Source organism: Notechis scutatus, chromosome Z, assembly GCF_049901735.1.
Source record: "Notechis scutatus isolate UNSWTSFEM ecotype Mainland chromosome Z, rNotScu1.2, whole genome shotgun sequence".
NCBI lineage: Eukaryota > Metazoa > Chordata > Lepidosauria > Squamata > Elapidae > Notechis > Notechis scutatus.
In genome coordinates, this window is record NC_142025.1 from 41,413,557 (window position 1) to 41,440,393 (window position 26,837).

At 35.4% G+C, this 26,837-nt stretch overlaps 1 protein-coding gene across 4 annotated transcripts in view; it reads right to left on the reverse strand.

Moving 5' to 3' along the window:
* Nucleotides 1–4,428: 4,428 nt before the first annotated feature.
* The window catches only part of NXPH1 (neurexophilin 1), a 184,110-nt gene continuing 161,701 nt past the window's right edge, over nt 4,429–26,837 (reverse strand). For 2 of the 4 annotated variants that reach the window (XM_087948353.1, XM_087948354.1), the window contains exon 3: nt 6,503–7,744. In XM_087948353.1, the coding sequence (XP_087804479.1) occupies nt 6,983–7,744 (762 nt within the window). In that variant the 3' untranslated portion in view covers nt 6,503–6,982. Of the gene's footprint in view, nt 5,961–6,502; nt 7,745–26,837 lie in introns of those variants that run through there. The other 2 variants (XR_015746130.1, XM_026677805.2) reach the window with 2 other exon arrangements.

The window sequence follows — 26,837 nt, forward strand, 5'->3', positions numbered from 1 at the left end:
ACTCATCTCTCAGACTACACAGTTTGGCACAGATATTCTTCTAGAGATTATATTTCTAAAGATTATATTCTTCCTCCCCAATTCACTCAAATCAACATAGGTAATACCAAAATCATTCCAGCAAAAAAAAAATCACAAACGCTTCTCTTATCTCCAGCATAATAACACTAATACCTGCCACATAATACCCCAGAATTATCAATAAGAAAGATAAGAAAGGCTAGATAGTGGACCTAGCAGTACCTGGATACAACAGAAGAGAAGATAAAGAACTGGAGAAGATTAAAATAAAATACCACAATCTACAAACAGAAATAGAACAACTGTTGCAAAAGAAAGCAGTGGTAGTACCAATAGTAATAGGTTCCTTGGGTGCAATCCCAAAACAACTGAAGCACCACCTGAACACCATTTGCATTGAAAAATTCACCATCAGTCAATTGTAAATGGCAGCTTTACATAGAATAGCTTATATCTTGCCACGATACCTTGAACATCATCAAATATTCCAGATATGGAAGGACTTGATGGGTGAATAAAAATGCCAAATCCAATCTAAACATCTGGCTAACTGTGTGACCAACAGCAATAACATATTGTCAAACAGACATTAGTGATGTCTGCAGGGAAAGTCAAGAAATCAACATAGTGATCTCAGTTGTCTGAGCAACTTTTCCCTTTTATATATACAGTATGTCAAGAAGGCATACACCTACAAAAGAGTAAAGATTCAAGTTCATTTCTCCAATTGCCATCTTGACCTTTTGATCCCCTTGATGCTATAATGGATATCTAAGCATTTGCCACACTTCCTAATAGCAGGGATGTTATGAGAACATGAAAATATTTTTTTTCCTCCTAGGCTACCCATATTTTAAGTAAAGAGATATTTTTGTGTTGGAAATAATGCTTGCTTCTTTGTGGTTTTGTTTGATTGCAACAGCTATTAGTCTTCTGAGTATAATAAATGTATTTTATCTATTGCTTCAACAAATAATGGTTTCAAGTTTCAGAAAACTGAAACATGGAAAAAACATAGTCTCTTAGGGAAGTAGAAATTAAACAGTCATACTAGTATTTTTATGCAGCTAGTTTTAATTCTGTGAATGACTTAAAAGAATTGTTTAATCTTCAAATGGAATTCAACACCAGAAATCAGAATGTGTTTATGATGTGTGAGTGCAACAAATCCAATAACTGTTGCCAGTTGTGTCAGATAGAGTGGCTGTAGATGTTTTAGGAACATTTAAATAAAAATTTAATAGAAGTAGTGAGCCTTCTGTAAAACATAATTGCTTTATTTATTTTGGAAAGACAAGTTAATGTTTACAGCTCAATTGCCTTCATATTGTACAATGAATGAAGAGGCTTAATCAATGAACTTTAGCCTAGGATTAGGGTTAAGGTCTAGGTTTTAGTTCAAACAGAATGGAAAATTCTTTCAAAGTCCTACTTGCTTATCACAATATTTCTCCAGCTATATCAGTTTCCTGGCCAAAAAAACCCCTATTTTTTTCATTTACTATAATGATGAATATTAGGCTATAATGGCACCATGGGCATCTGATAATAACACAAATCTACATATCCATACTGAAGCAGAAGCCAGGTCATCCATCAGGTTTACAATAAACGTTTAAGAAATTTAACACATAATACATGGCAATATTATGAAGCCAGTGGAAAACTTTAACTATGTGATTGAGAAAGATAAATACAGAGAATAATATGAGAAAAAAAGAACACATCCAAAATATGAAATTGACAACACATTGCATTATATTTCTACTTCTATTTGTTTAAAACACTTTTGTTCACAAATATGGCTATCTAAACATTAATGTCTAATCTTGGCTGCAAGGTACTATAAAACCATAAACCTGGTTTAAACTATGCCAGAAAACTATCATGCTAGCGATGCTAACATCTCTTTCTCTGTTCCGAAAGAGATGGAAGTTGCAATCTCAAAAGTAATCAGAAGGAGTTAATATACAGAATAGAATACAGAATAATAGAGTTGGAAGGGACCTTGGAGGTCTTCTAGTCCAACCCCCGGCTCAAGCAGGAGACTATACAACTTGAAACAAGTGACTGTCCAGTCTCTTCTTAAAAGCCTCCAGTGATGAAGCACCAACAAGCTGAAGACAAGCCGTTCCACTGCTTAATTGTTCTCACTGTTCATATTGGAGAGCAGAACAATTTATTTTCAGAGAAAAAACATTAGGATCAAGCTGTAGGAGGAAATTATCACCATACCACCCCTAAAAGGCTACAGATTTGAAAAAAATATATCCATGTTACAAATTTAAAAAGATGCATAGATACTTAAGTTTAACTGTGAAGTTGAATAACATCAGAGTATGATGAAAGTTCTAAATATGCAAAGCTTCTATTTCTGTATGTTTAACTAGAAAAGCATCCAGTTTACACAAGGCAAAGATCTTTTAAATATAATCCAAAATCAAACAAAGATATACTCTCAGACCTCAGTCTAGCACGTTTAACTCAGACAAATATTGCACCAAACTAGTTTTGTTTTTGAGACTGCAGGCTAGTTATTCTAGCTAACAAAATGAATCCATAAATCAAGACCACAAGAGGCTAATGTATTTAAAAAAGAAAGGTCAAGCCTCTGCAAAAATGAACATACCTTTAAAAAAAAATACAAAAAATTAATTATTGCTCTGCTTTGAATGTTGAATTCCAGCTGAGCATAAGACAATGTAGCTTATCCGCTATGTTGTCTAAATCACTGTGGCCCAAGGTCTTATTTTGAAGCAGGTTTTTTTTTTCAAATTAGAAAAAAGGCTTTCAGTTATAGTTAGTATTTGTAATGATTGCTGTGAAATCCACCAATATTGGGGTGATGTGGACAAGAGGGAAAACAAACTTTTGAGATAAAATGAAAAAACAATAAAACGAGAAAGTCAGCAAACACTTAAGATAAGACTCCATGAAGGTTAGAATGACTTTTGTTAGAAACATCATTTTATTGACATAACTTGATAATGTGCAAAGAAAGGTACATTTTCAGGCAGGAGAGTCACCTTTGGCTTCTCAGCAGCACGCCAAAGATTGCACTCCAGAAAAGAGGCAAGGTCAATACAAAGAAAGGGATGGAATGGCAACAAGAGTTTGTGTTAATTAATTAAATGTAATTACATAAATTAAAAACAGTTAATAGGCTTAATTTTCAGATATTCTATAATCAGGCACATCCATAGGAGTCAAAAAATTAAGATGGTGGACATGAACAGGTAATCAAAATCCTACCCTTTTCATATGTTGCAATTCATATAAGAAGGGTAGTGCTTCAACTGAATGCCTGCTGCTGCTATCTTGACTTTTTGACTTCTCTTGTAGATATCCTGTCTATAATTTCTCTACAAGTTTTAACAATTATAAATTACTAATACTTCTTCAAAGAAAAGCCAACCTTTTGGAGGAGCTAAAGCTCACTCTATGTGTGTACATGTACATATATGTAGATATATACATGGCTGTGGCTGTGTGTGTGTGCATACACACACACAAACACATATTCTACGTACATTCTACATATACACATATATTTGATAGATATAGATATAGAAATATTTGGTTTATGAGAATGGATCAAGGTAAAATCACCTTTCCAATCTCACTACCCTCCAGATAAAGAAGGTGAGAACTGTGTGACTGCAATTAAATATGTTTGAAAGCTAAATAAAAAGAAACAGGTATCTATTAAAGTTCCAAATGATTTTGACCCTTGATTTTTTGCAACACTGAATCCTAACCTTCCAACATATTCTTGCCATTTTTTTGGTGAAAATTTGTGCTCAGATTTCACTTTAATTATTGATAATACACCCGTTTTTTCAGATGCTAATCCACACAACTCCATTAGTTTTACATGCAGTAAGCCAGACCTTCCATATTTAATAGCCATCCTTTTTTTATTGTGGACACAAGGCAACAAGTCTTGTTCAGTTATCATTAGTAGATAGATCATTAAACGTCATATCACATGGTGGTAGAGGAATGAAGTCGCATGCTGCATAGCACTTTAAGCAGAAGCATTCAACATAACACTTTAATGATCCAAGGCACAAGCCATCGTTAATTGCCCAAATAACCTTTCCATGTACTAGTTGAAATCAAAGAAAAGCCAACCTGAATGATAGCTACAGACAGCACAACTTCTCTAGGGCCAAGAGCTAAATTGGTCTTTGACTGGCATGTTACTGGTTGTACTTCCCAAAAAGAGAAGATGGGATGGATAAGGTCAGAACAAAATCTATGTATTCAATTTTCTCTATTTCTACAGCATTAGTATTTTTTAATTTGTAGAAACTTTAAGGTCATAGTCAATTCAGTAGGGCAGTGGTTCTCAACTGTTTCTTCACCACAGACCTCCTTTAAATACCTTTTGTAGCCACATTAGTTCAAGATTTAAATAATAAAATGTTTCTTCAAGCCTTCGTGGTCTGTGATGACATCACAACCCTCCAGGAGTCCGCAGGTCACAGATTGAGAACATTTGCCCACAGAATGTTAAATCCTAGAATGATCAACTAAATTGATTATGTCCTATACAATATATTGTATCTGTATGTATGTTTATTTGATGTATTTTTAATAGTTGATCTTTAACTGTAAACAAACAATGGGAATCATGAGCATATCATAGAAGGTATCATTTGACTTTTTTTAATCCTCCCGTAGATAATCCTAACTTATATGAATCATTGAGAAAATGGTCAGTAGTTGCAGAACCAAGTTTAGAAACCCTTTTACACATATTTATTCATGGGTTCTCCTTTCTTCTTTAGGCTTTCGTTTATTGACAAATTTACTTAGAGAAAAATATTGTTAAATCAACTGGAATGATAGAATACTTGCAGATGTACTATAGGTCTCCTATAAGTATATTAAAATATTCCAATCTATATTTTGCCAATAATATTTGTGATGGACACAATAAACACTTTGAACCATACTTAAATTCTGGGAAGTTGACTCATAAACTTTGGGTTGCAACCTGTCCCATTTTATTGGAATTCCATGAAAGTAGAAAAGAAAGCATATACACTCATTTTCTTTTTTATTATGTGGACAGGATTGTGTATATTGTTAACAGAAGCTATCTTCATCACACCTGTTCTTGATTTAAATGCTTAAGTTGAGGTAATGACTTACACTATGAAGCAATCTGTATGATGTGATGCTATAGATTTCATTTGTGGCTCATGACCAAATCAGAAATATGAAACTATTGTCATAATGGCAGATGATGCTTGGAATCTTTTAAAGAAGCATCTCTATAAATGATGCTGATCTCTTCCCTACCTGCTATTTTTCTGCTTTCAACTTTTTTCCCCATCCAGCAAATTTCTCCTACCAGGTCAAAAATATTGAGAGGTGGGTCAAAATTTCCAACATGCACTGCATCTCACTTCTATTTTTAGGAAATTGGTACAACCTTAGTCTGACACAGTGACCTCTTGACATTATGTTAAATTTGACATCAGATCCCTGGAGTTATTATGAAAATCACTGAGAATCAGTAACTTCTTTGTTGATTGAAAAGTTGCATATAAAGATAAGAAACCTGATCTGTAGGGCTCAACTTTTGTGGTCAGCAGTGTGGGGCAACAAACAACAAAGTCTCCAGCATATATATCAACTTGCAAAAGAAATACTCCCATTGAATAATCAGTCTTCTCGTGCTATTTAAACCACCGGCTACAGAATGCATATTGAAACTGAATTTCAGTATTTTATTTTTATGTACATTTCAATATTTTTCACCTGGAAAGAAAAAGTCTAAATACAGACAGACTGTAAATGTTGTAAGTGTATAGCTCTCAACAATAATTTAGCTGAATATATGCTTTGTACAGAATGCTGTCTTCTTAAATGGAGTTTACAGCTACATTGATAAAATGGATTCCTCATTTCCTTGTTTTGTTTTTAACCTATAATAAGCAGAAGAAAGAGAGGAGAGAGAAAGAGACAATTACAAGTTAATATTAATTAGCAGCTGAAATAACACTGGTTAAACTATGTACAATACAAACCATTCATACAAATGAGGACTAGGATATTGAATTTGTTACAATATTGTGTAATAAAGATAAGACAGACATTTACAACTTACAGGTTGCCTTTCAGGCATTTTTCTTTCCTACATGGTGATTGTAGGACTTCTCAGTTGGGATGACTGCCAAGTTGAACCTATCTGTCTGAAGTGATGACTATCAGGATGCAAAAAAATCATCAGGTCTGTTAACATGTAAATTCCAAATGTTTGCTCATCTTTATTTGTTCAATAGGGTCCCCCCTGCAGAATAAGAGCCACCTAACATCACCTTGAATGTGCCCACAGTGTGCTGGAGAAAAGTCACTATCCTAAATTGTGTTCATATCAAGAGAACTACTGAACTCTAAACACACACATATCCCCTGCTACCCACCCCCATCCCAGTTTTGAACAAGCAATTACTCCTACACAGTAATATTTACCAGTACAGCTACTTCAAGTGAAGGAATGCATGAATGGGGATTACTGATTATCATGTATTCAAGACTTAGATTTCCATAACATTGGTTATTTTCATAACCATTCTTTAGCTAATTAATCTGTTTTGCTTGATGATAGATGATCCTGAACATATCAGACGATGAAAGTCATCTTAAGAGGTACCTCTGTAGATGCAAAGAGGAAGAAGGAAAGAGAAAGAGAAACCATATGTGGCATCATTTAAATAGTGATTTACAACTGGACTGATATGTAATGGAGCTGACTGGGCAGAAATGATTAGATTGGCTTCCGTTAACATATTTGCAGCCAGTTGATATCAGCAGCAAAATGTAGACACATTCTGGGCAAAAGTTGTGGCCTTCTTCTTTGAGGTAATAGCCCTGTCATATGACCTCTTTTATTTTATTTTATTTATTTTATTCCTTGGGATCCTCAGTCTTAGATGTATGGTCTGCTTCAACCCGAAGGGAAGTATGGCGTGTCGCTATGGTAGTTGTAATCTGGGCATACTTTCTGTACTAGTTTATAATCTGTACTATAAAAGGAAATGTAAATACAGATTACTTTAAAGGGCTTGGAGCAGAGCCATGAGACGTGACTTTGGGTTTGCTCCTGGTAACATGTTTTAGAAGGATCATAGTTGCAGAGCGTGTTCTTGGTGGCTTTGTCAACCTTTTCATACTCAATACGGCAGTTGAAGGACTTGGAATCTTTGGCATCAATCACTGTTTGTTGTGCCAAGTCAAATTCTACTATTTTGGTTGGGGGCACCAAGCTCACTGATACATTCCCTTGGCCAGTTGAATTATGCCTAAAGTAAACACTGAAAGTCCCGTTTCCATGATCAACTATTTTCCCAGTTATCAACAGGTTTAGCTTGACTGTCTTGATATTGGAATGAAAATCGCCCCAGCCAAACATTTTCTTAAATTTCCCAGTCTTGACAATGGGCCGTCGCTTGGCTCTGGATCGAGGCTCTTGAAGATCCGTGGAGTTCCTCAGCCACTCCCATAGATCTTGCTCCGAATAAGTTTCAGGAGCATCATACCGCATACTCAAATCTGTTTCATTTTCTTTTCTGCGAAAAGTCTGTGACAGCAGCCGGCTGATTGATAAGTCTTTGCTGCTTTCTGTCCATATATGCTTTAGTATGGATTTGGAACTGCCTGCTTTTAGAAGTTCTGATTTGCCACCACTGCTTAAATTTGCACAGGTGACCTGAAAAAACAAGAACAAAAACAGACTTAGAGACAATAATACATATTCCGTTCCCTTCCAAATGTGCTAAACTGCAGGTCTAAATGTAGCTTAAATGTTATTACAAATAGTCCTTGACTTATGACTGTTTAGTTAATGAGAGTTCCTACAATAGCCTTGGGAAAAGTGACTTATGACCCAGCCTTGAAGTAACTATTGTTACCATCCCCATGGTTACAAGATCACAATTCAGGCACTTGGCAACCAGTTTGCATTTATAACAGCTGCAACAACTTCTGTTTAGGTAATCATGATTTGCAATCTTCCCAGATGGCTTCTGACAAGGAAAGTCAATTGGGGAAGCCAAATTTGCTTAATGACTATCTGAGCCACTTAATGACCACATGGTTTGCTTAACAACTGCAGAGATTACAGTAAAACTAATCATAAAATTGGGTCCAGTTCATTTATTGAACATCACTTATTGAAATTATATCCCAAATTGTAGTCATAAGCCAGAGACTACCTGTATAAAATATATTATCAATATTCAAAGGTCAGCATACCATACATTTGATATATAAATAACAATTAAAGATATATAATTCAGTGTGTGTGAGAGAGTGAGTGTGTGTAATTTTCAAAGTCTTATTTTCTATTTGTCTTGTTTTATACAAGATACATCAATCTTTGAAGAAACTTAAAAATTTTATAAAACAAAAGGGGGAAGGTCACTCTCTTTAACAATTTTTGAAATTTTACTAAACCTTATTACTTTAGGAAAGCATTCTAGTTTTTGCTTCAGTTGCTTCCCTCTTGGCTACTAGCTATAGCTTAAATGATCCAGAATGTGCTTTTGTAAACCTTGTAGTCGCATATCCTCCCTCCCTTTCTTCTTCTCTTTTATGTATGAGGAAAGGAAGGGTTTTTGTTTTTGCTTTATTTTAGAACAAATTGCAATTTTCATTTGGTGGTATGTGACTTTTATCTACAAAAAGCTAATAAATCATATCAGGAGAATTATTTGTTTAATCTTTAATATCCACATAAAATAGTTCTTTGTGTGACATATCTATTTTAAAACAAATCTTAAAATCATAAAATCCAAATAACACAATAAAAAATCAGTAAAATCCAAAACAATGCTGATAATAAACTCTAGTATTATAAAAAATTAACCACTGCAATCGAAATTCATCTTCACTATGTGCAGCTATTTCATAAAATCTAAAAATTTAAGAGCAATTTTAGGCTGAGAAAGCTTTTTAAAAATGTCTGTAACTAATGCAAATAACACTATCAAGCAATTTATCTTCATAGCAGCCATTCAGTTCATCTTTGAGCACTTATACCAGTCTCTTTTGTTGGAACTTACAGAACTGGCAAATCCACAAGTCATAAAGTCAAAACAGAAGTATTCCTTCTACTTCCTGGAGGAGAGAAAGCAAGCCACAAGTCTCAGATTCATTCACAATCATCTTAACCAACCTTCTCTATTATGATTCAAAATACTGGGTGTTGTAGTCTCCAACTTCTGCAGAACATCAGGTTAGAAAAGATTGACCTCAGGGTGACCATCTGTACCTGTCTCATTTTGTTTGTATAGCAAACTTTTTGTTTGGCAGCTGCAAAGTTCTATGATAGATCATAAATTAATCCATTATTTGTGCTAATAAATTCATATATCATGCTGAACTGTAATTATGGCTTTTATATGAATGCAATTCGCATGCTCGTAACCTGTAGTTTATATAAGCTATGTCTTAGTATGATGTGTGAACCAAATTGTAGTCTTTGTATGAATTCATGCTATGCAATCTTTGCTACATTATTTACCAAATTGTTTCTTTCATCTATAATTAGTAAGATGTTTTACCATTTTCCATAAAGAATCAGAAGATTGTCCCAGTTGAAGAAGATGACAATTTGACAACTGGTCACATAAAAGTAGTGTTATTTATTTATGAAACATGATTTATTCATTCCAGTTATGTATTGATGTGAATAATATACCTAAGCGAGCCTTATTATTAAAAGTCAGCTATTTATTCCTAATTTCAAAATGTAAAAGTAATATTTTAATGCAGTAATAATACAAATGATAGTAGTGCTGAGTAGTGACAATCTTCTGCCCTCTTTTCCCCCCATCCATATTCATTTTGATGAAAGATAATTCTGAAGAGAAGAGCATTTGAGGAAAATTCCCCTGGGTGGTATGAAATATGCTTGTGGTTACTTATTTATTTACGAGGTTGTGGTGTTAGTTACATTACACTTCAATTAACTCTCAAGGGCAGATATATTGGAAACTTCTCTTATTCTTAGTGGGTATATAGATCTGAAATGTGCAATCTCATTATATTGATAACATTTACCTCTGTTGCTCCAATGTGTCCTCACTGGCCAAAATAAACAGCTCATTTATGCTCAGTTCTATTTCACTATACCTTGCTCATTTGGAAACATTAATATCATTGATAGCATTCTGCACTTTGTAGCACATATCTGTTCTTGTACATTCCCAGTTAATTCACAGCACCAAATGTGGTCAATATACCAAATACTGTTAAATCAGAAATCTTGAATTAACATAGTTAATTAGGGTAGTCTAACCCAATATATATTTTTCTAGCTGGATCAGCTTTCTAATATAACATTTACTTTTTAAAATATATAACTCTGTACTATCCAATTGTTGTTTTTTTACTTTTCTCTTTTTATCTTTTTCTTCATTAAATATTTACTAATGTTATTTCTTTACCTTCTGAAAATATACTGTTGACTTATGTGCCTAGATAGTTCAGAAAGATTTACTCTATTTCTCTCACCTTATTTAAGGAATAGTGAGCAGAAATAAACTGAAATGTCACACATTCCTTTTCTAGAACTGGATAAAAGAAATGATGCAAGAGCACCTTGGCATCTAAATAGTGCATCTACTAGTCAACCTTATAAGAACATTTTGGAATAAACAATAAGGGTCTTTCCTGTTCCATTGCACGGGTGAATCTTGGAATAAGAGTTTCTGATTTATCCCCCATTCCCATACCTTGATTTCTCACAAAACCTAATGGCCAAAAATAATTTCAAAAATTCCTGCCTAAATATCTTATATTCGTTAAGAAAGAGATATTTTCTTTACTAGCAAATTATGTGGTCCAAAATCAGAGATCTTGTTCTCAAAAGGAAATGTGAAGCGCTACCTAAAACAAATAAAGACAAATAAATCCTTACAGGATATTTTTAAAAATGCAACTACCACCCAATAACTAATTATGCATATTTTTATGTGCTGGAGGAAGCAGGTAGATGGAAAGTGACAAATATGGCCATGTTTGCTTGCACCTGAGATGATTTAGCCAATATTTCCTTCTTTTTAATAGCAAGGAGGATAAAATATACCTAGCTTCTGAGAGCTGTTTTGTATCCATATCTGAGCTCAGCAGAATAAGTGAGGAGGAGTTTGTAACAAAACACACTGAGGTGTGTCAGTTAACAAAGCAAAGCAGTGACAAAAATATCACAGAAAAGGAGAAAAAGAATATAATTCTTAACAGCACTTTGACAGGTGCAGGAACATATGAAGAGAAGGAATGAGACTGAAAAAGGAAAATATGCCAATTTGGTATGGAAGAAGAACTGAACCATGTTTACTAGCTCATCTCCCCATCTTCAATCACAGAAAGCATGTCCTAAAGATGATTCCACTTTATTCAGTTACCTTCAAAAATGCCTACTCTGCCTTTGTCTCCCACTTCAGATTAAAGTTGGCTTATGTATGTAGTATGCACCATGGGATTAACCCACAAATTATTTCTGTAATTTGATGTGGCACTCAAAAGTTCATTTGAAATAGAAGCATTTTAGGCTTTATGAAATCCAAAATGGAGATTTTTTTAAAAAACAAAAACAACAACTGGCCGATAATGGTACAGTCTGCCAGTCTTGCTAACAGTAGCCTTTTGCATTGTAATGGTTCTTCATAATGTTTAATTTAATGAAATGTGAAGGCTTTAAATTGTGTGCTTTCCTGCCTCCTCTGCTTGATTTCATCAGCTACCACATGGCAAGCGTAGAAATACAAAGTGCTATGAAGTCATGCCAATTGATTTGCAATGTTGTATTTACTTCCAACATTTCTCCATTAAATAAATTTCTGACATGCCTATTCTCATATTTAATATTGCTGATGTTTTTGCTTTGCAAAAATTAATCTTGTTCTTGCAATGGTTTTTGAAGCTAAGGCTGGGCTTGTAGTTTAATTTAAAGATAAATTAGGGAAACAAAACATTATAACCACAAAACTATAATCAACACTAAAACTCATTGTCTATAATTGAGACACTATGGCAAATGGAGTACATGAAACTTACTTTATATGCATGAAATTTGCCTGTATAAATATATACATACTATAAATCAGGGGTCTTCAAACTTGACAGCTTTAAGACTTCTGGAGTTCAACTCCCAGAATTCCTCCTCCAATCATGTTAGTTAGTTCAGGAATTCTGGGAGTTGAAGTCCACGAGTCTTAAACTTGCCAACTTTGAAGACTCTTACTATAAATGAAGGCATCTTCTCCTCCCTTTCTCCACTTCTGTTAGAAAGTTACTAAGGCCAGGAGCTCTGTCACTTGGATTGTCCTCCAACTGGTAGGAGGATGATACCCAACTTCCATTTTTTTCCCCATCATGGTCCAAAGAAGTTGTTCAAATTATAAATTGGAGTCATTAACAGATGGTGATGATGTTGTTGTTTAATGATGTGATGATGTTTAACAACAAGGATTGTCTGTTTGTTCTCTAGAAATGCTAGCTATAGTCATGATGGCATTCAACTTACATAAAGTGTACTTTGTGTGAAACTGGGAAAACTTCAGGTGGTCCAGAATGATGAGGCAAGATCTCTGACCATGCCATAACAAGGATCATGTGTGGTTTCCTTGTTACAAATTCAATGGATAAAAGTCTGCTTTAGAACACAGTGGATAGTGCTGATTAAGAGCAGTACATCCTTATGTTCGTGAGACAAATCTGTCTGGGGGAAAAAATCGTATTGTCCTATATAAAGCTGCCCAGCTTTTAAGATTCTTAGGAGCAGTGAATCACTCTCTCCTGCTATTATCACAGCTTACACTTTAAAGAGAACTTTTTCAATTGTTGCTCCCAGTCACTATTGACACTTTCTTCAAGGGAATCTATGCTAGTTTCATTTTTGTTCTCTTTCTACTAGGCAACAAGTGCATTTTTATTCAGAGAGGCTGACTTGTTACTGAAATAGTTGAAATCTGGTTGCTATTGTCTTTACTCATATGCTTTGCTTAACTAAGGTTTTAAACTGATAAGCTTATTAACTTAGCTTTTTTTTCTTGCTGCATTTGATACTGTACTGTATCTTCCAGAGCCAGAAGAAAGGAAGGAAGATAAGGAAGGAAGATAAGGAAGGAAGGAAGGAAGGAAGGAAGGAAGAAAGAAAGAAAGAAAGAAAGAAAGAAAGAAAGAAAGAAAGAAAGAAAGAAAGAAAGAAAGAAAGAAAGAAAGAAAGAAAGAAACAATGATGTTAGAGAGCCCCATCCCCATTGTTTTATAGAAAAAAAATATTGAGGAAACACCAAGGCATCTCACAAGTCACACATGAAAATGTTAATCAACTTTGTACTGATACAGATAATCAGAGTTGGAAGGAACCTTGTAGATCATCTAATCCAACCCCCCACCCAAGCGGGAGACCCTACACCATTTCTGACAAATGGCAGTCCAATCTCTTCTTGAAAGTCTCAACTGATGGCGCTCCCACAACTTCCGAGGGCAAACTGTTCCATTGGTTGATTGTTCTCACTGTCAGAAAGTTTCTCCTTGTTTCCAGGTTAAATCTCTCCTTGTTCAGTTTCCATCCATTATTCCTTGTCTGGCCTACAGGAGCTTTAGAAAATAGCTTGACCCCTTCCTCCCTGTGGCAGCTCCTCAAATATTGGAAGACTGCTATCATGTCTCCCCTGGTCCTTCTCTTTACTAGACTAGCCAAGCCCAGTTCTTGCAACCGTTCATTGTATGTTTTAGCCTCCAGTCCCCTAATCATCCTGGTTGCTTTTCTCTGTACTTTTTCTAAAGTCTCAACATCTTTTTTTATAATGTGGTGAGCAAAACTGGATGCACTACTCTAGGTGTGGTCTTACTAAGGCTTTATAGAGTGGTATTAGTACTTCCCTTGATCTTGACTGTATCCCTCTGTTAACGCAACTTAGGATTGCATTAGCTTTTTTGGCAGCTGCTGCACACTGCTGGCTTAGTTGGTTGTCCACCAAGACTCCAAGATCCCTCTCACAGTTACTTCTATTGAGCCTGGTTTCACCCAGTCTATATGTGTACTTTTGGTTTTTCTTGCCTAAGTGTAGGACTTTACTTTTCTCTATATTGAATTTCATTTTATTAGATATGGCCCAGTGTTCTAGTCTGTCAAGAGCCATCTGGATCTTGAGCCTATCTTCTTGGGTGTTAGCTATTCCTGCCAGCTTAGTATCATCTGCAAATTTGGTAAGTTCCCCTTCTATTCCCTCATCTAAGTCGTTAATGAAGATATTGAAGAGTACTGGGGCCTAAGACAGAACCTTCTGGAACCCCACTGCTTACTTCCCTCCATGTAGACTTAGACCCATTAAGGACTACTCATTGAGTACAGTTTGCCAGCCAGTTGCAAATCCATCTAGTGGTGGTGCTATATGTTGCACTTTTTTCTAGCTTACTAAGAAGTAGGTTGTGGTCTACTTTATCGAATGCCTTGCTGAAATTTTTGCAACAATAAAAACCTGAACAAAAGCAGTGAAGTTCCACAAAAACCAACAAAACCAAAATGTAAAACATACCTTAAAGGTATGTTCAGTATCTGTATAATGATGAAAACATTAATGGGAATAAATTAAAAATCAAAGTATGAAGACTTGAATGGAGTTCAATGAAAGAGGCCATAGGTGGATGGCTGAAGACAAGCACCCTACATTGTAATTATTAACTGGAGTTCTGCTTGTTAATATATTAGCCATAACAAGCTAAGTGAGAAGTCTTAATTAACTGTTTCACTTGAAGCAATGCAGTGCAGAAAATGATTTTACTAAGGTGGTATTGCACTTTGATTGTTTTTGTTCCAACTGTACAAATTATCTTTTTCTCTACAGTTATTATCATTTAATCTTGACTGTAGCAACATGTTTTTATTTTATCTGATAAGTGATTTTCTTTTGAACATCTTGGACTTAGACAGTTACTACATAATCAATACTCCATGAATTTCAAGGGTCAAAGCCTCTTTTCTGATCATTCTCTTTTGCTTCAAGCCTAGACCATTCCATCAGAGTGCATTAATGGCAAAGAGACAACACATTTCTAAGAACTAGACAGGATTGAAATGTTAACTGCACAACATAGGTTTTTTTTTAACTCTTCTTTTCCACTGTACACTTTCAGAATAAATTTAAAGGGAACTCTTAAAGTCCAATGCCAGTATCATCTTTACAGGTCTTCTTCTCTTTGTCTTTTTCATCATCTTCTTCCTCATATTAGTAGATTATGACAGCTTTTGAAAAAGTCACAGCAGTTCCATTCTGTAGAAGATTAAAGTCTCCAAGAATAAATTAGAATGGGTTAAGAATATCTAACAGAGTTTTAAGGCTTTTGCATAATACAGGCATCATAGCATTTCTGTTCATTTTGAAATGAAACTCTACCTAGGTAAATAACTTTAGTGAGGACCTGGTACTTTGATTCTACACTCCTATAAGCCTTCTTTTATTAATATTACCATTGCCATTTCTCATCTATGTGCTGAAAGGAATATTAAATAATTTTAGAATTTGCCTGAAAGGCCACTGAGCAACATTTTAATCAAAATATACACCACCCTCGACTTCATATATCCCACTTGTTGAAGGCAGTGCCCTTTCTTAGATAAAAGTCAATTCAAATACTCAGCAGCAACCTATGAAATAATATAGCTCTAACCAAAATATTAATTCTGCATAAACAAACAATACAAGCATGTTTTTCAAACACATTTTTATTAATGAATTCCAGGTCTTTAATTTTATCATAGCAGAGTGGACAGATCCCAATTTGATATACACTGCTCAAAAAAATAAAGGAAACACAAAAATAAGACATCCTAGATCTGAATGAATGAAATATTCTTATTAAATACGTTGTTCATTACATAGTTGAATGTGCTGACAACAAAATCACACAAAAATTATCAATGGAAATCAAATTGAGAAACCCATGGAGGTCTGGATTTGGAGTTACACTCAAAATTAAAATGGAAAAAACACTACAGGCTGATCCAACTTTGATGTAATGTCCTTAAAACAAGTCAAAATGAGGCTCAGTAGTGTGTGTGGCCTCCACATGCCTGTATGACCTCCCTACTATGCCTGGGCATGCTCCTGATGAGGTGGTGGATGGTCTCCTGAGGGATCTCCTCCCACACCTGGACTAAAGCATCCCCCAACTCCTGGACAGTCTGTGGTGCAACGTGGCGTTCATAGATGGAGCAAGACATGATGTCCCATATATGCTCAATTGGATTCAGGTCTGGGGAACAGGCAGGCCAGTCCATAGCATCAATGCCTTCGTCTTGCAGGAACTGCTGACACACTCCAGCCACATGAGGTCTAGCATTGTCTTGCATTAGGAGGAACCCAGGGCCAACCGCACCAGCATATGGTCTCACAAGGGGTCTGAGGATCTCATCTCGGTACCTAATGGCAGTCAGGCTACCTCTGGCGAGCACATGGAGGGCTGTGTGGCCTCCTAAAGAAATGGCACCCCACACCATTACTGACCCACTGCCAAACCGGTCATGCTGGAGGATGTTGCAGGCAGCAGAACGTTCTCCACGGCGTCTCCAGACCCTGTCACATCTGTCACATGTGCTCAGTATGAACCTGCTTTCATCTGTAAAGAGCACAGGGTGCCAGTGGTGAATTTGCCAATCTTGGTGTTCTCTGGCAAATGCCAAACTTCCTGCTCAGTGTTGGCCTGTAAGCACACCCCCCACCTGTGGACGTTGGGCCCTCATACCACCCTCATGGAATCTGTTTCTGACTTTTTGAGCAGCCACATGCACATTTGTGGCCCGCTGGATGTCATTTTGCAGGGCTCTGGCAGTGCTCCTCCTGTCCCTCCCTGCACAAAGGCGGAGGTAGCAGTCCTGATGCTGGGCTGTTGCCCTCCTACGGCCTCCTCCATGTCTCCTGATGTACTGGCCTGTCTCCTGGTAGCGCCTCCATGCTCTGGACACTACGCTGACAGACACAGCAAACCTTCTTGCCACAGCTCGCATTGATGTGCCATCCTGGATGAGCTGCACTACCTGAGCCACTTGTGTGGGTTGTAGACTCCGTCTCATGCTACCACTAGAGTGAAAGCACCACCAGCATTCAAAAGTGACCAAACCATCAAACAAAAAGCATAGGAACTGAGAAGTGGTCTGTGGTCACCACCTGCAGAACTACTCCTTTATTGGGGATGTCTTGCTAACTGCCTATGCTTTCCACCTGTTGTCTATTCCATTTGCACAACAGCATGTGAAATTGATTGTCAATCAGTGTTGCTACCTAAGTGGACAGTTTGATTTCACAGAAGTGTGATTGACTTGGAGTTACATTGTGTTGTTTAAGTGTTCCCTTTATTTTTTTGAGCAGTGTATATTGATATGATTCTACAAGATTGTTCAAAGTAGAAATGCTTGATTTGATTCCTGGGAAGTAATGCTACTTGTCTATTCTAAATTTATTAGACAAACCCAAGTTCATATCTGATTCTTGAATCTAAATTGAAACTATTCTTGAATCTGAGCTTGAAACTAAAATAGATTCAAACTATATAGAATGACTTCAAAGAAGGACAGTGAGGCTGATCAGTATAACCATCAGTACTGAAAACAACTAAAGAACAAGTCTCTCAATTTAGATTGCTCAAATCCATGAGAAAAAATGTTATAATGACAACAAAGACTGATGGTAAATGCTTCAAATTTCTATTGAGAAATCCATGTGTAGGCAAATCAAGGAAGCTACACATTCACACCCACTTTCATGCTGTTTGATGCAGGGAAGAAAATGCTTCCCTTCTGAGAAAAAGTAATATCCAAGATCTAATATCTAATATCTAATATCCAAGACAATTCTAACAGTGGAGCATGATCAAGGAAACAAAAATAAAAATTATCATAATAGTACTGGATATATACACTATGGAAACCATTTCAGGAAGCAGAATCTCTGAAACTGATATGCTCACCTATGTTTCAAAATCTAAGAGAAATTGGGACATTAAGATAGTGACACATTCAGTTTTATGGACGCCACACAGAATTGCAAGATGTATAATGTCACAAAAATTGAGGTGGTATGAGCTTCTTCAGAGGTAACAATATGTTTATCCTTGGGTAAAAAAATCTGGACCTTTTAAAACTTTTCCTTATAATAGCCAAAAGATGAAAGACCCCATTAGGTGTCAATGAGATGTATCATGTAAACCTATCACTGTTCCTATTATACCTAACTACTTACTTGTGAGCGTTATATGTTACTATAAGATCAAGAATGAAATAGCCAAATAACTGTATATAAACATCATGTAATAATCATCATACAATTACAATAATCATGAAAGCCTTTGAAAATTACAAGAAAACTGTTCAGAGTTTTGCAGAGTAAATTCAGCACCAGAAAAGTAAACACAGATGGCTGATGCTTCATTTAACGTCTTTATAAACATATTAAGTAAATTTTACAATGCTGGTTGTAGATTTCTCCAACATGGAGCAAACTCAAACAGAAGCAGACATCTTACAGGCAACTCAACTTCAGCAGACAAGCACTTTAGAACTGAGCACAGAACAGAGATAAACCACACCCAGATTCTCTCTTTAAGTTTCAGCCCTCAACTCAGCTCTCATTGGCTAATCTTATTACTAAGCTCTATTCCAGTTCATGAATATACTCTGACACTCCTCCCTTCATAACCGGAATAGACATAAATCCAATTAACTTTAATATTCTACAGATCCAATTAACTTTAATATTCTTCAGATACCTGTATTTGAAAACCCATATTCACGGTTCCTTCCAAATACCTGAGAATTCCTTTTTATACCTACCCAACGGAATTGTGTTGATCCCCACCTTCTAACTCCATTTTACTTATTCAATTTTAGGTAATGCCAATACTTTTTTGTAGTTCCTTGGCTCAAACCATACATTACACACTTTAAGTTCATTAGCAGAATAACTGTCAGGTGGAATCCTCTTGTTCCATCACTCTGACCTGCGTGGCACTGACTGTTTCTGTGTGTCAACCCTCTCTTGCTTCATATCTTGTTCAACTTCTCCTCCCTGAACACTGACTAAGTCAGTGTTAGTGAATTACCATAATTAAGTGAATTACCATAATTAAGTGAGTTACCATCACTAAGTGGATCACTGTCACTAAGTGGATTATTCCACAAATTTGTATCAATTCTGTTCCAATTTTGCTCTGCAAAGTTGACAGATCTTGAAAACACTATTCTTTTGGTTCCATTGCTAAAGTGATAACTCTTTGAGCCTGGTTCATAATCCACAAACCTGAGCTTTCTAGCCTTTCTTCTGCCCCTTTCTTCTAATTGCTTTTGGAATATGCACCCATGCATTGCTTCCAAACACCCTTAAATGTGCTAGAGATGGTTTTTGCCCATATAGCACTCCATATGGAGTATCATTAATTGAGGAACTCCACAACCTATTAACTAAATAATTAGCAGTCAATATGGCTTCACCCCAATATAACCTGCTTAGACCAGAATCCTCTAGCAATGAGTCCTTCATGGTTTGCAAGACTCCATTCTGTTTCTCAGCAACACAATTCTCAGCTGCTGTGTAATGATTTGTGCATCTGTGTTTTATTCCTAACTGTGCCAACCACTGTTGAAAACTTGTTGACATGAATTCTGAACCTCTGTTAGTTTCCAGCTGAAATAACTGTTGTTTATACCTTCTTTCTACAAAGTTTACCCATTGCTTAAATTTCTGTAGCACCTCTGTTTTACTCTTTAGTAAATAGCAGAACCCCAAGCTCATCTACAATGACCAGTTCATAGGCCCACCAAATCTGCATGTACCAGCTCTAGAGCTCTTGTTGTCTGCCTTGTGCTACTCTTGTTTACTGAGAATGCCTTGGATTATATATATATACTTTTCCATTCATGCCATTCTGAGAAAGAAGAAAGATACCACCCAACTACCTGCAAGTTTGAGGAATATTAATTTTGCATTTATATTATTTTCAAACTTTGGAACTAACCATTTAAATATTTGGAATGCCCTGCTTATATTCAGCTAGGAATGACCCAGCCATTTAAACATCCATTTACTTTTAGACAAGATACCATAGCTTTTTTAATCACTGTACCTTACTTAATTAACAGTATGAATTGATAGTCATCAAAATTAATCAAATTTAGTATGGAAATGCTTGGCTCAGGAGAGCTTTGATTCATTTCCTAGTGCATAAGAGAGATCATTAATTTAAGCTAGATGAATAGAAGGGCCTCGGGGTATTGACCCAGGAATTGAGGGAGAGTGTTCAAATACTCAGTTGTCAAGTTTTATTTATAGTGGCCATAGATGTTGATTGCAATTTTATGACTAGGAATCCCACTTTCTTTGTATATGAAACAGTGCATTGAATCAAGCTCAATTGAACAGATCCAAAGGTTGTTTTTTTTTTTACTTTCATACAAAATGGTTTGCCACCGTTTCCTTCCAGAATTTTTTTTTTTAAGCTTAATTTATAGTATGGTATTCCCTAATGAAGTCCTATTAAAATATTGACCTGACCTGATAGATTTGGTTCTCTAAAACCAGACAAAGGGTTATATAGTCACCAGGAACTGAAATAAACTTATAGGTATTTGTATTTTAATATAATTAATTTAAATGATATTTACTAAGACCTTGCAAATACTGGAATATGATTCTAATGAAATATATAGACATAGACTGAATGAATGGATGCCTGCAAAGCAAACAGCTTTAGAGGAAACTCATTAAGTCCACAAAACCAATTATAATTAAGATATAAGAATCTGCTCAATACTATATACTAATTTAGTTTTCAAGACTATATAGGGGACCCTAATGATATGTGTGCTTTAACTAACTTGAAAATCAAACTTTAAAAAGTATCTACAAATATATATATTAGAAAGAATTATGCATGTACAAGTTACACATTGGTGCATTCACAACTGTATTTTTCCAGGACAACTATTTTGTAAACAATTCACACTGTATATATAAATACAGGAGAAAAAGTAGAGGTATTTTTGAGGCATATGTCTGAGCAGAACTTAACAGGAAGAAAATATATTTGTTGGAAATAAAAAGAATTAGCAATAGCACTTAGACAAATCTATATTTGAAAGTCAGTATTGCACTTCTTATTACTCAATAACGGTATATATTATCTTCTTTGTATGATGTAATATACTAGAGAGATATGTGTGTTCTCCTGAAGAAACTAAACAAGAATTGCAAATACGTTGTGTGTGAATGTATGTATATGCATTAATTAATTGTAATGGACTAGAAAGAATATCTGATAGAGAGCCCCCACCCTTGGATGAAATATAGCAGGAGAGGACTCAACAGGTTTATCTATGGAGATTCTTAGTCATCAAGGTCATGGTTGTCCCAAAGGTCATCCACAACCATTTGCACTATTGAAATGGTCCTGAGAACACAAATAAACCTCCAAATGGCCCCACCAACTCTCAGAAAAACTGCTAATGCCATATGACTGCAAGGAAGATAAATATTTCCCTTATCCACAATTCAGTCCAAATGAAGGAGCTTTTTGGATAAGAAGTTAAATGTCCTCGAGGAAAAACAAAGTCCAATTGTCTTTTGAAAAAGCATCTTCAAGACTCAACAGGACTCATTCTCTCTGAAGACTCACCAGTTCTGAAACAGCTTAATCTCTGAGACAAATATTGCTCTTAATTTCATGGACATCTAAAAGGTACTAAAACTGGTTCTTATTTTAAAAAGTCTTTCAATGCTATTTTATAGACTCATCAATACCAGAATGGTTGTTATTATTTTGCATTATTATTGTTTTATTATTGGTGGTCTGGGTGTTTTATATTTCTTAAAACACCAAAGGTCTATTGGAACTGACATGGTCAACAGATTTTATAAATAATAATAATGTAATTAAACTTTAGTTAATAAGCATGATTTTTTCACCTAGTAAATAGTGCAAGCCATAAATCTGAAAGAAAGTAATAAAATTACATTATCATGCAACGCAGAACGGCATGCCACTGTAATATACTGCTTGCTAAATAACATCCAATATGTTCATATATTTAGGCACATAAAAATGTAAATGTTAAACAATTTGGGAAGAGGACTGGTATTTCTCAAAGCTCTTGAAAATTCATTCAACAGTTCTTGCTTTCTTTTAATCAAATAGGGCATATCAATAAATGTGTTTATCAATTAATTGATCTATATGTACAACGTTGTCTTCATTTGCAGCTCAGTAAAGTAAAAAATGAAGAAAAATACAACTAACAGTCAGAATTTATGGTTTTATTTGCAGTCTATCTAGATTTCAGTTATTCCCACACTAATCCTATTAATGTTTTACCTTTAAAATATAACAGGCAATTGATAATGGCTACAATTCAAATTATACAAAAGTAGACTACAACTCATTGAAACCAAGAAGCTTTAACTTCATTCATTTCTGCTCATTTTGTTTCATTCATGCTTTGCTTCATTTTTTCCTAAAACTTCCCCAAAATCTTTATAATACCTTCAATATTGACTGATTATCTATTATGCACATTATCGTTGTTATTGGGAACCATGATAAAACTGCTTGAATTCAGGGAAGCAAGTAAGCAAATATCCCACATTGGCCGAGTACTATTACCATTTTAATAATACTGAGCCAGTGTGGGATATTTACTCATTTGCTTCCCTGAATTCTCCAAAGAAAGTTATTTAAGTGTACAGTACCCTCAATTTACAAACCTTTGTTTAGTGATCATTCAAAATTACAACAGCATAAAAACATGAGCATTTTTAACACTTATAACCATTGCAGCATCTCTATGGTGACATGATCGAAATTCAGACGCTTAGCAACTGACTCATATTTATGACAGTTGCAGTGTCATAGGGTAATGTGATCACCTTTTCCAACCTTCTGACAAGCAAAGTTCACAGGAAAGCCAGATTCACTTAACAACCATGTAACTAACTTAACAACTGCAGTGATTCACTTAACAACTGTGGCCAGAAAGGTCTAAAATGAGGCAAAACTCACTGACTTTCTCTCTTAAAAACATAAATTTTCGGCTCAATTGTGATTGTAAGTTGAGGACTGCCTGTATTAAGAACTTTCAAATATATCCACTGGTGGATTGCACGCATGACATTCTTTTGAAAAACATGTATAGGCTAATTCCAACAAACATTAAATCAGCCTTAACTTAGTTTCTTCTAGATAAGAATTTAGACAGTTGTAGTTCTATTACAACTTCCATTACATTATTACAGTTCTTGGAGGTTGGTAAAGACTTGATATGCTTCAGATTAGTCGTCTTCTCCATATTTCCAGGTTGGCAATAAAGACTTTCATTACTGGATTGCATTAATCTCTGATTGCCATATCAAAAGAGAAAGGTACTTTCTATTTCCAATGACCAGAATTAGTCCATTTAGAAGTGATCCCAATGATACTCCAAAGAAAGATACATAAAGAGACACTGCAATTTTTAATGCTCCTAAAGACTGAACACTAAAATGGAAGGTTATAAATACTTGGGTAAAATAATATAAATAAGTTATGTTACATCCAATTCTTATACTTATTTTAGTTTTAGTAAGTGATACATGCATACACACATACATACATATCCATACATTCAGGCTAGCTAGTTTGACAGCTAGCACCCAGATATATCATCCCTGCCTTTTGTCTATGGATTTGCTGCCTGAAATTACATTTCTGCAGTGCCCCTCACAGAAGCTTTATGGTATAAATACTGCTTAGTTTATAGCGTTGGTCACCAGAGGGATGGCATTGCTATTCAGAGCCCTGTCTCATTACAAAAGATTTATAAATGCAGTTTGCTTGAAAGATTTATAAATGCAGTTTGCCCAATTTCACTGAAGTTCTGTTAGTGCAAAACCTAGAAAAAGAAATTCAACAAATGGGCTGGGAGTTTTATAGCCAATGACATTGACACCAAAATCAAAATCCTCAATTTAATTTCTGCTTGCAGTAAAAAGATTTGTTTTGTGATCTGTGACAAATTGTTTTAAAAATTCGGTCAGAAAACAAGGGGCCTGCCAACAGAGAAAGAATACACTTGACAGCACAAACCTGTATTGTTGTACTACACGGCAGGCATGGGTTATAAGATTAGCGTAAGAACATTATTCCTCTGAATTAATAAAATCTGTCATATGCACTGTCAGTAAATAAAGCCTGCCACAGCCTGACTCATAAATAAAATAATGTATTGTAGTATGCTGACTTCCATAGTAGTTAAGGTTTCAAAATTCCAACAGTAGCGTAATTCTATAAGTTTTATATAATCTTCATTGGCAATTTTTCAGTTAAACATAGTAGCCTTATTTTTGGCATTACAAATGCAGAACTACTCAACTTTATCAGTATACTGGATATAGCCTATTCTGCCAGCTCTTCTTTGCTGCTAATCTTCAAGCTGAAAGAATAAACATTTGATGAAAAAGGGACAGCTGAAGAGGTGTCAGTAGGTGTGATCTAGTACAGCGACCCCCAAACTTTTTGGCATCAGGGACTGGTTCCTTGGAGAGGCTTTTCTATGGACTGGACAGGGTTTTCCTTGCTGCCGACATCCCACAGATGGGGCTTTGTTCATTTGGTTTCTGGTATGCCATGGACTAGTCCACAGACTAGGGGTTGTGGATTCCTGATCTTGTAGAGTATTTATTCATTGACTGCTCCACTCTGGGAATTCTTTCATCATCTTTAGTGCCGCAGGTTTGCCATGTTAGCTGGAACTTGCTCAAACTCCTACCTGTCATGAATTTGGGATATCGGTAAGCGATGTCCTAGAGGGTAGGCAAACTATAAATCTATTTATAAAGATATCAATAACAATAATTGGATATTGAGAATGTCGTATGGTGTCTTAAGTTGTAATTAAGTTCAGTTTCACCATTATTGAAGATAGATGGCATGAACCAATATTTAAAATTTGTCTGGAAAAATCCCAGGTAATGTATGCAAATGAAGTTTCCTTCCATGTTTACAGGTACCATCTGGCGTATTGAAAATTACTATGGGTCATTTCCAGTTTAATTTGTAGTCAACTCACTTCCAATCAATTTATATATCCAGATCTGAGGAAGCACATACACATCACTACCTCAGATGGCAAAAATATGTTTATTTATTATAAAAATGTCAAAATGATATTTGGGGGGAGGAAACAGAGTAAAAATTGCAGATTGAAGCAGGAATAACATAAACAACCAGCAAAAGTTAATTCACCAATAGTTACACATAATCTTGAAATTAATACTGTGAGTGATTTGCATGGACATTATCAAAGGGAATCACCTTTGGTTGTTCCAGCTTTAACTCTTTTATGTAGATCTGAGCAGCAAACTGAAATATCACATCAAGCGATCATTTCTATAATTTGCACCACTAAAGTTAAACTTGGATGGAAGAGTTATGTATCCAACACATAGAGCCATAGGATTTTTTTTCAGGGTGGAAAAAAAATTCTGCCATAAGAAAAAATGAAAAACACTTTAGATTTTAATGTTCCTAATCATGGCCACTAGCTGTGATGGAGATAAACAAGCTGAAGTTTCAATGCAATATGTCACCAAACAACAGTTGCTAGAAAAAAGAAATAGAAGATAATCACTACTACCAAGTCTTGCTGATGAGTTTCTGAATCATCTAATTAGACACTGTAAGAAAAATGATGCTAACCAAAATAGAATAGCTTTTTTTTTGTTTTTTCTTAATAATAGGAGGAGGTGAGGAGATACATATGGTATTTAGGCTTTCTTGACTTTTCTCAGCCCCAGCCCAATTCTCATACAAACACACACACACACACTCATGCGCACACGGGAACACACAAACACACACACACACACTTGATACTTTTATGGATATCTTTGTATTCATAAAGGCTAGAAATATGACTTTAAAACACAATGCTATTTTTTTCTAATATGGCACCAAACTCCAATTTCTGTTTTAATGCATAACTGTTCAGTATGATGTATGTATTCCTAACCGTGATGCTTCACTTAGTTTGAGAATCTTGGACTAGGTCTGTCATTTTTTCTGTAACAGATTTCTCAGCTAGTGCATAAGGATTGCAAAAACACTTAGTCATGCTGTATGAGAATTCTGGAAATTGTAGGGCCAGTTCACTGGAGGTATTTAGAAAAAGCTCCTGTGGATTAATATGACATTTCTTGTAGCCTATTTCTCTTGGTGAGGGAAGGTAGCAAGAAAATACAAGATATTGTAGAAACAAGTGTCCAAAGAATAAGGACACTTCTTGATGCTGGTTGGAGAATTCTGTAAGTTGAAGTCCATATTAAGTGGCTAAAGTTAAGCAACATCGATTCAGAAATTTCTCTTTATTGTTACAGCCATGCAAGTGGCAAAGTCCTAAGAGTTTACTTCATTCTTAGTAACAACAACAAGAACTACCCCCAATTTTATGTTTGTGTTTCAGCATATATGTGGTTGCTTATATGTGAATGATGACTTCTTTTATTCTGTACATGTGCACGTGAATAATATGTTTGTATTTTATTTTTTTGAATAATTTCAATTCATGATGAAAAGAAACACTTAAAACACTCAAGAGCCATAATGGCACCGAGGTTAGAATGCAGTATTGACTCAGGTTGTATTGACTCAGGTTGACTCAGCCTTCCATCCTTTCGAGGAAGGTAAAATGAGGACCCAGATGTTGGGGGCAATATGCTGACTCTGTAAACCTCTTAGAGAGAGCTGTAAAGCACTGGAAGTGATATATAAGT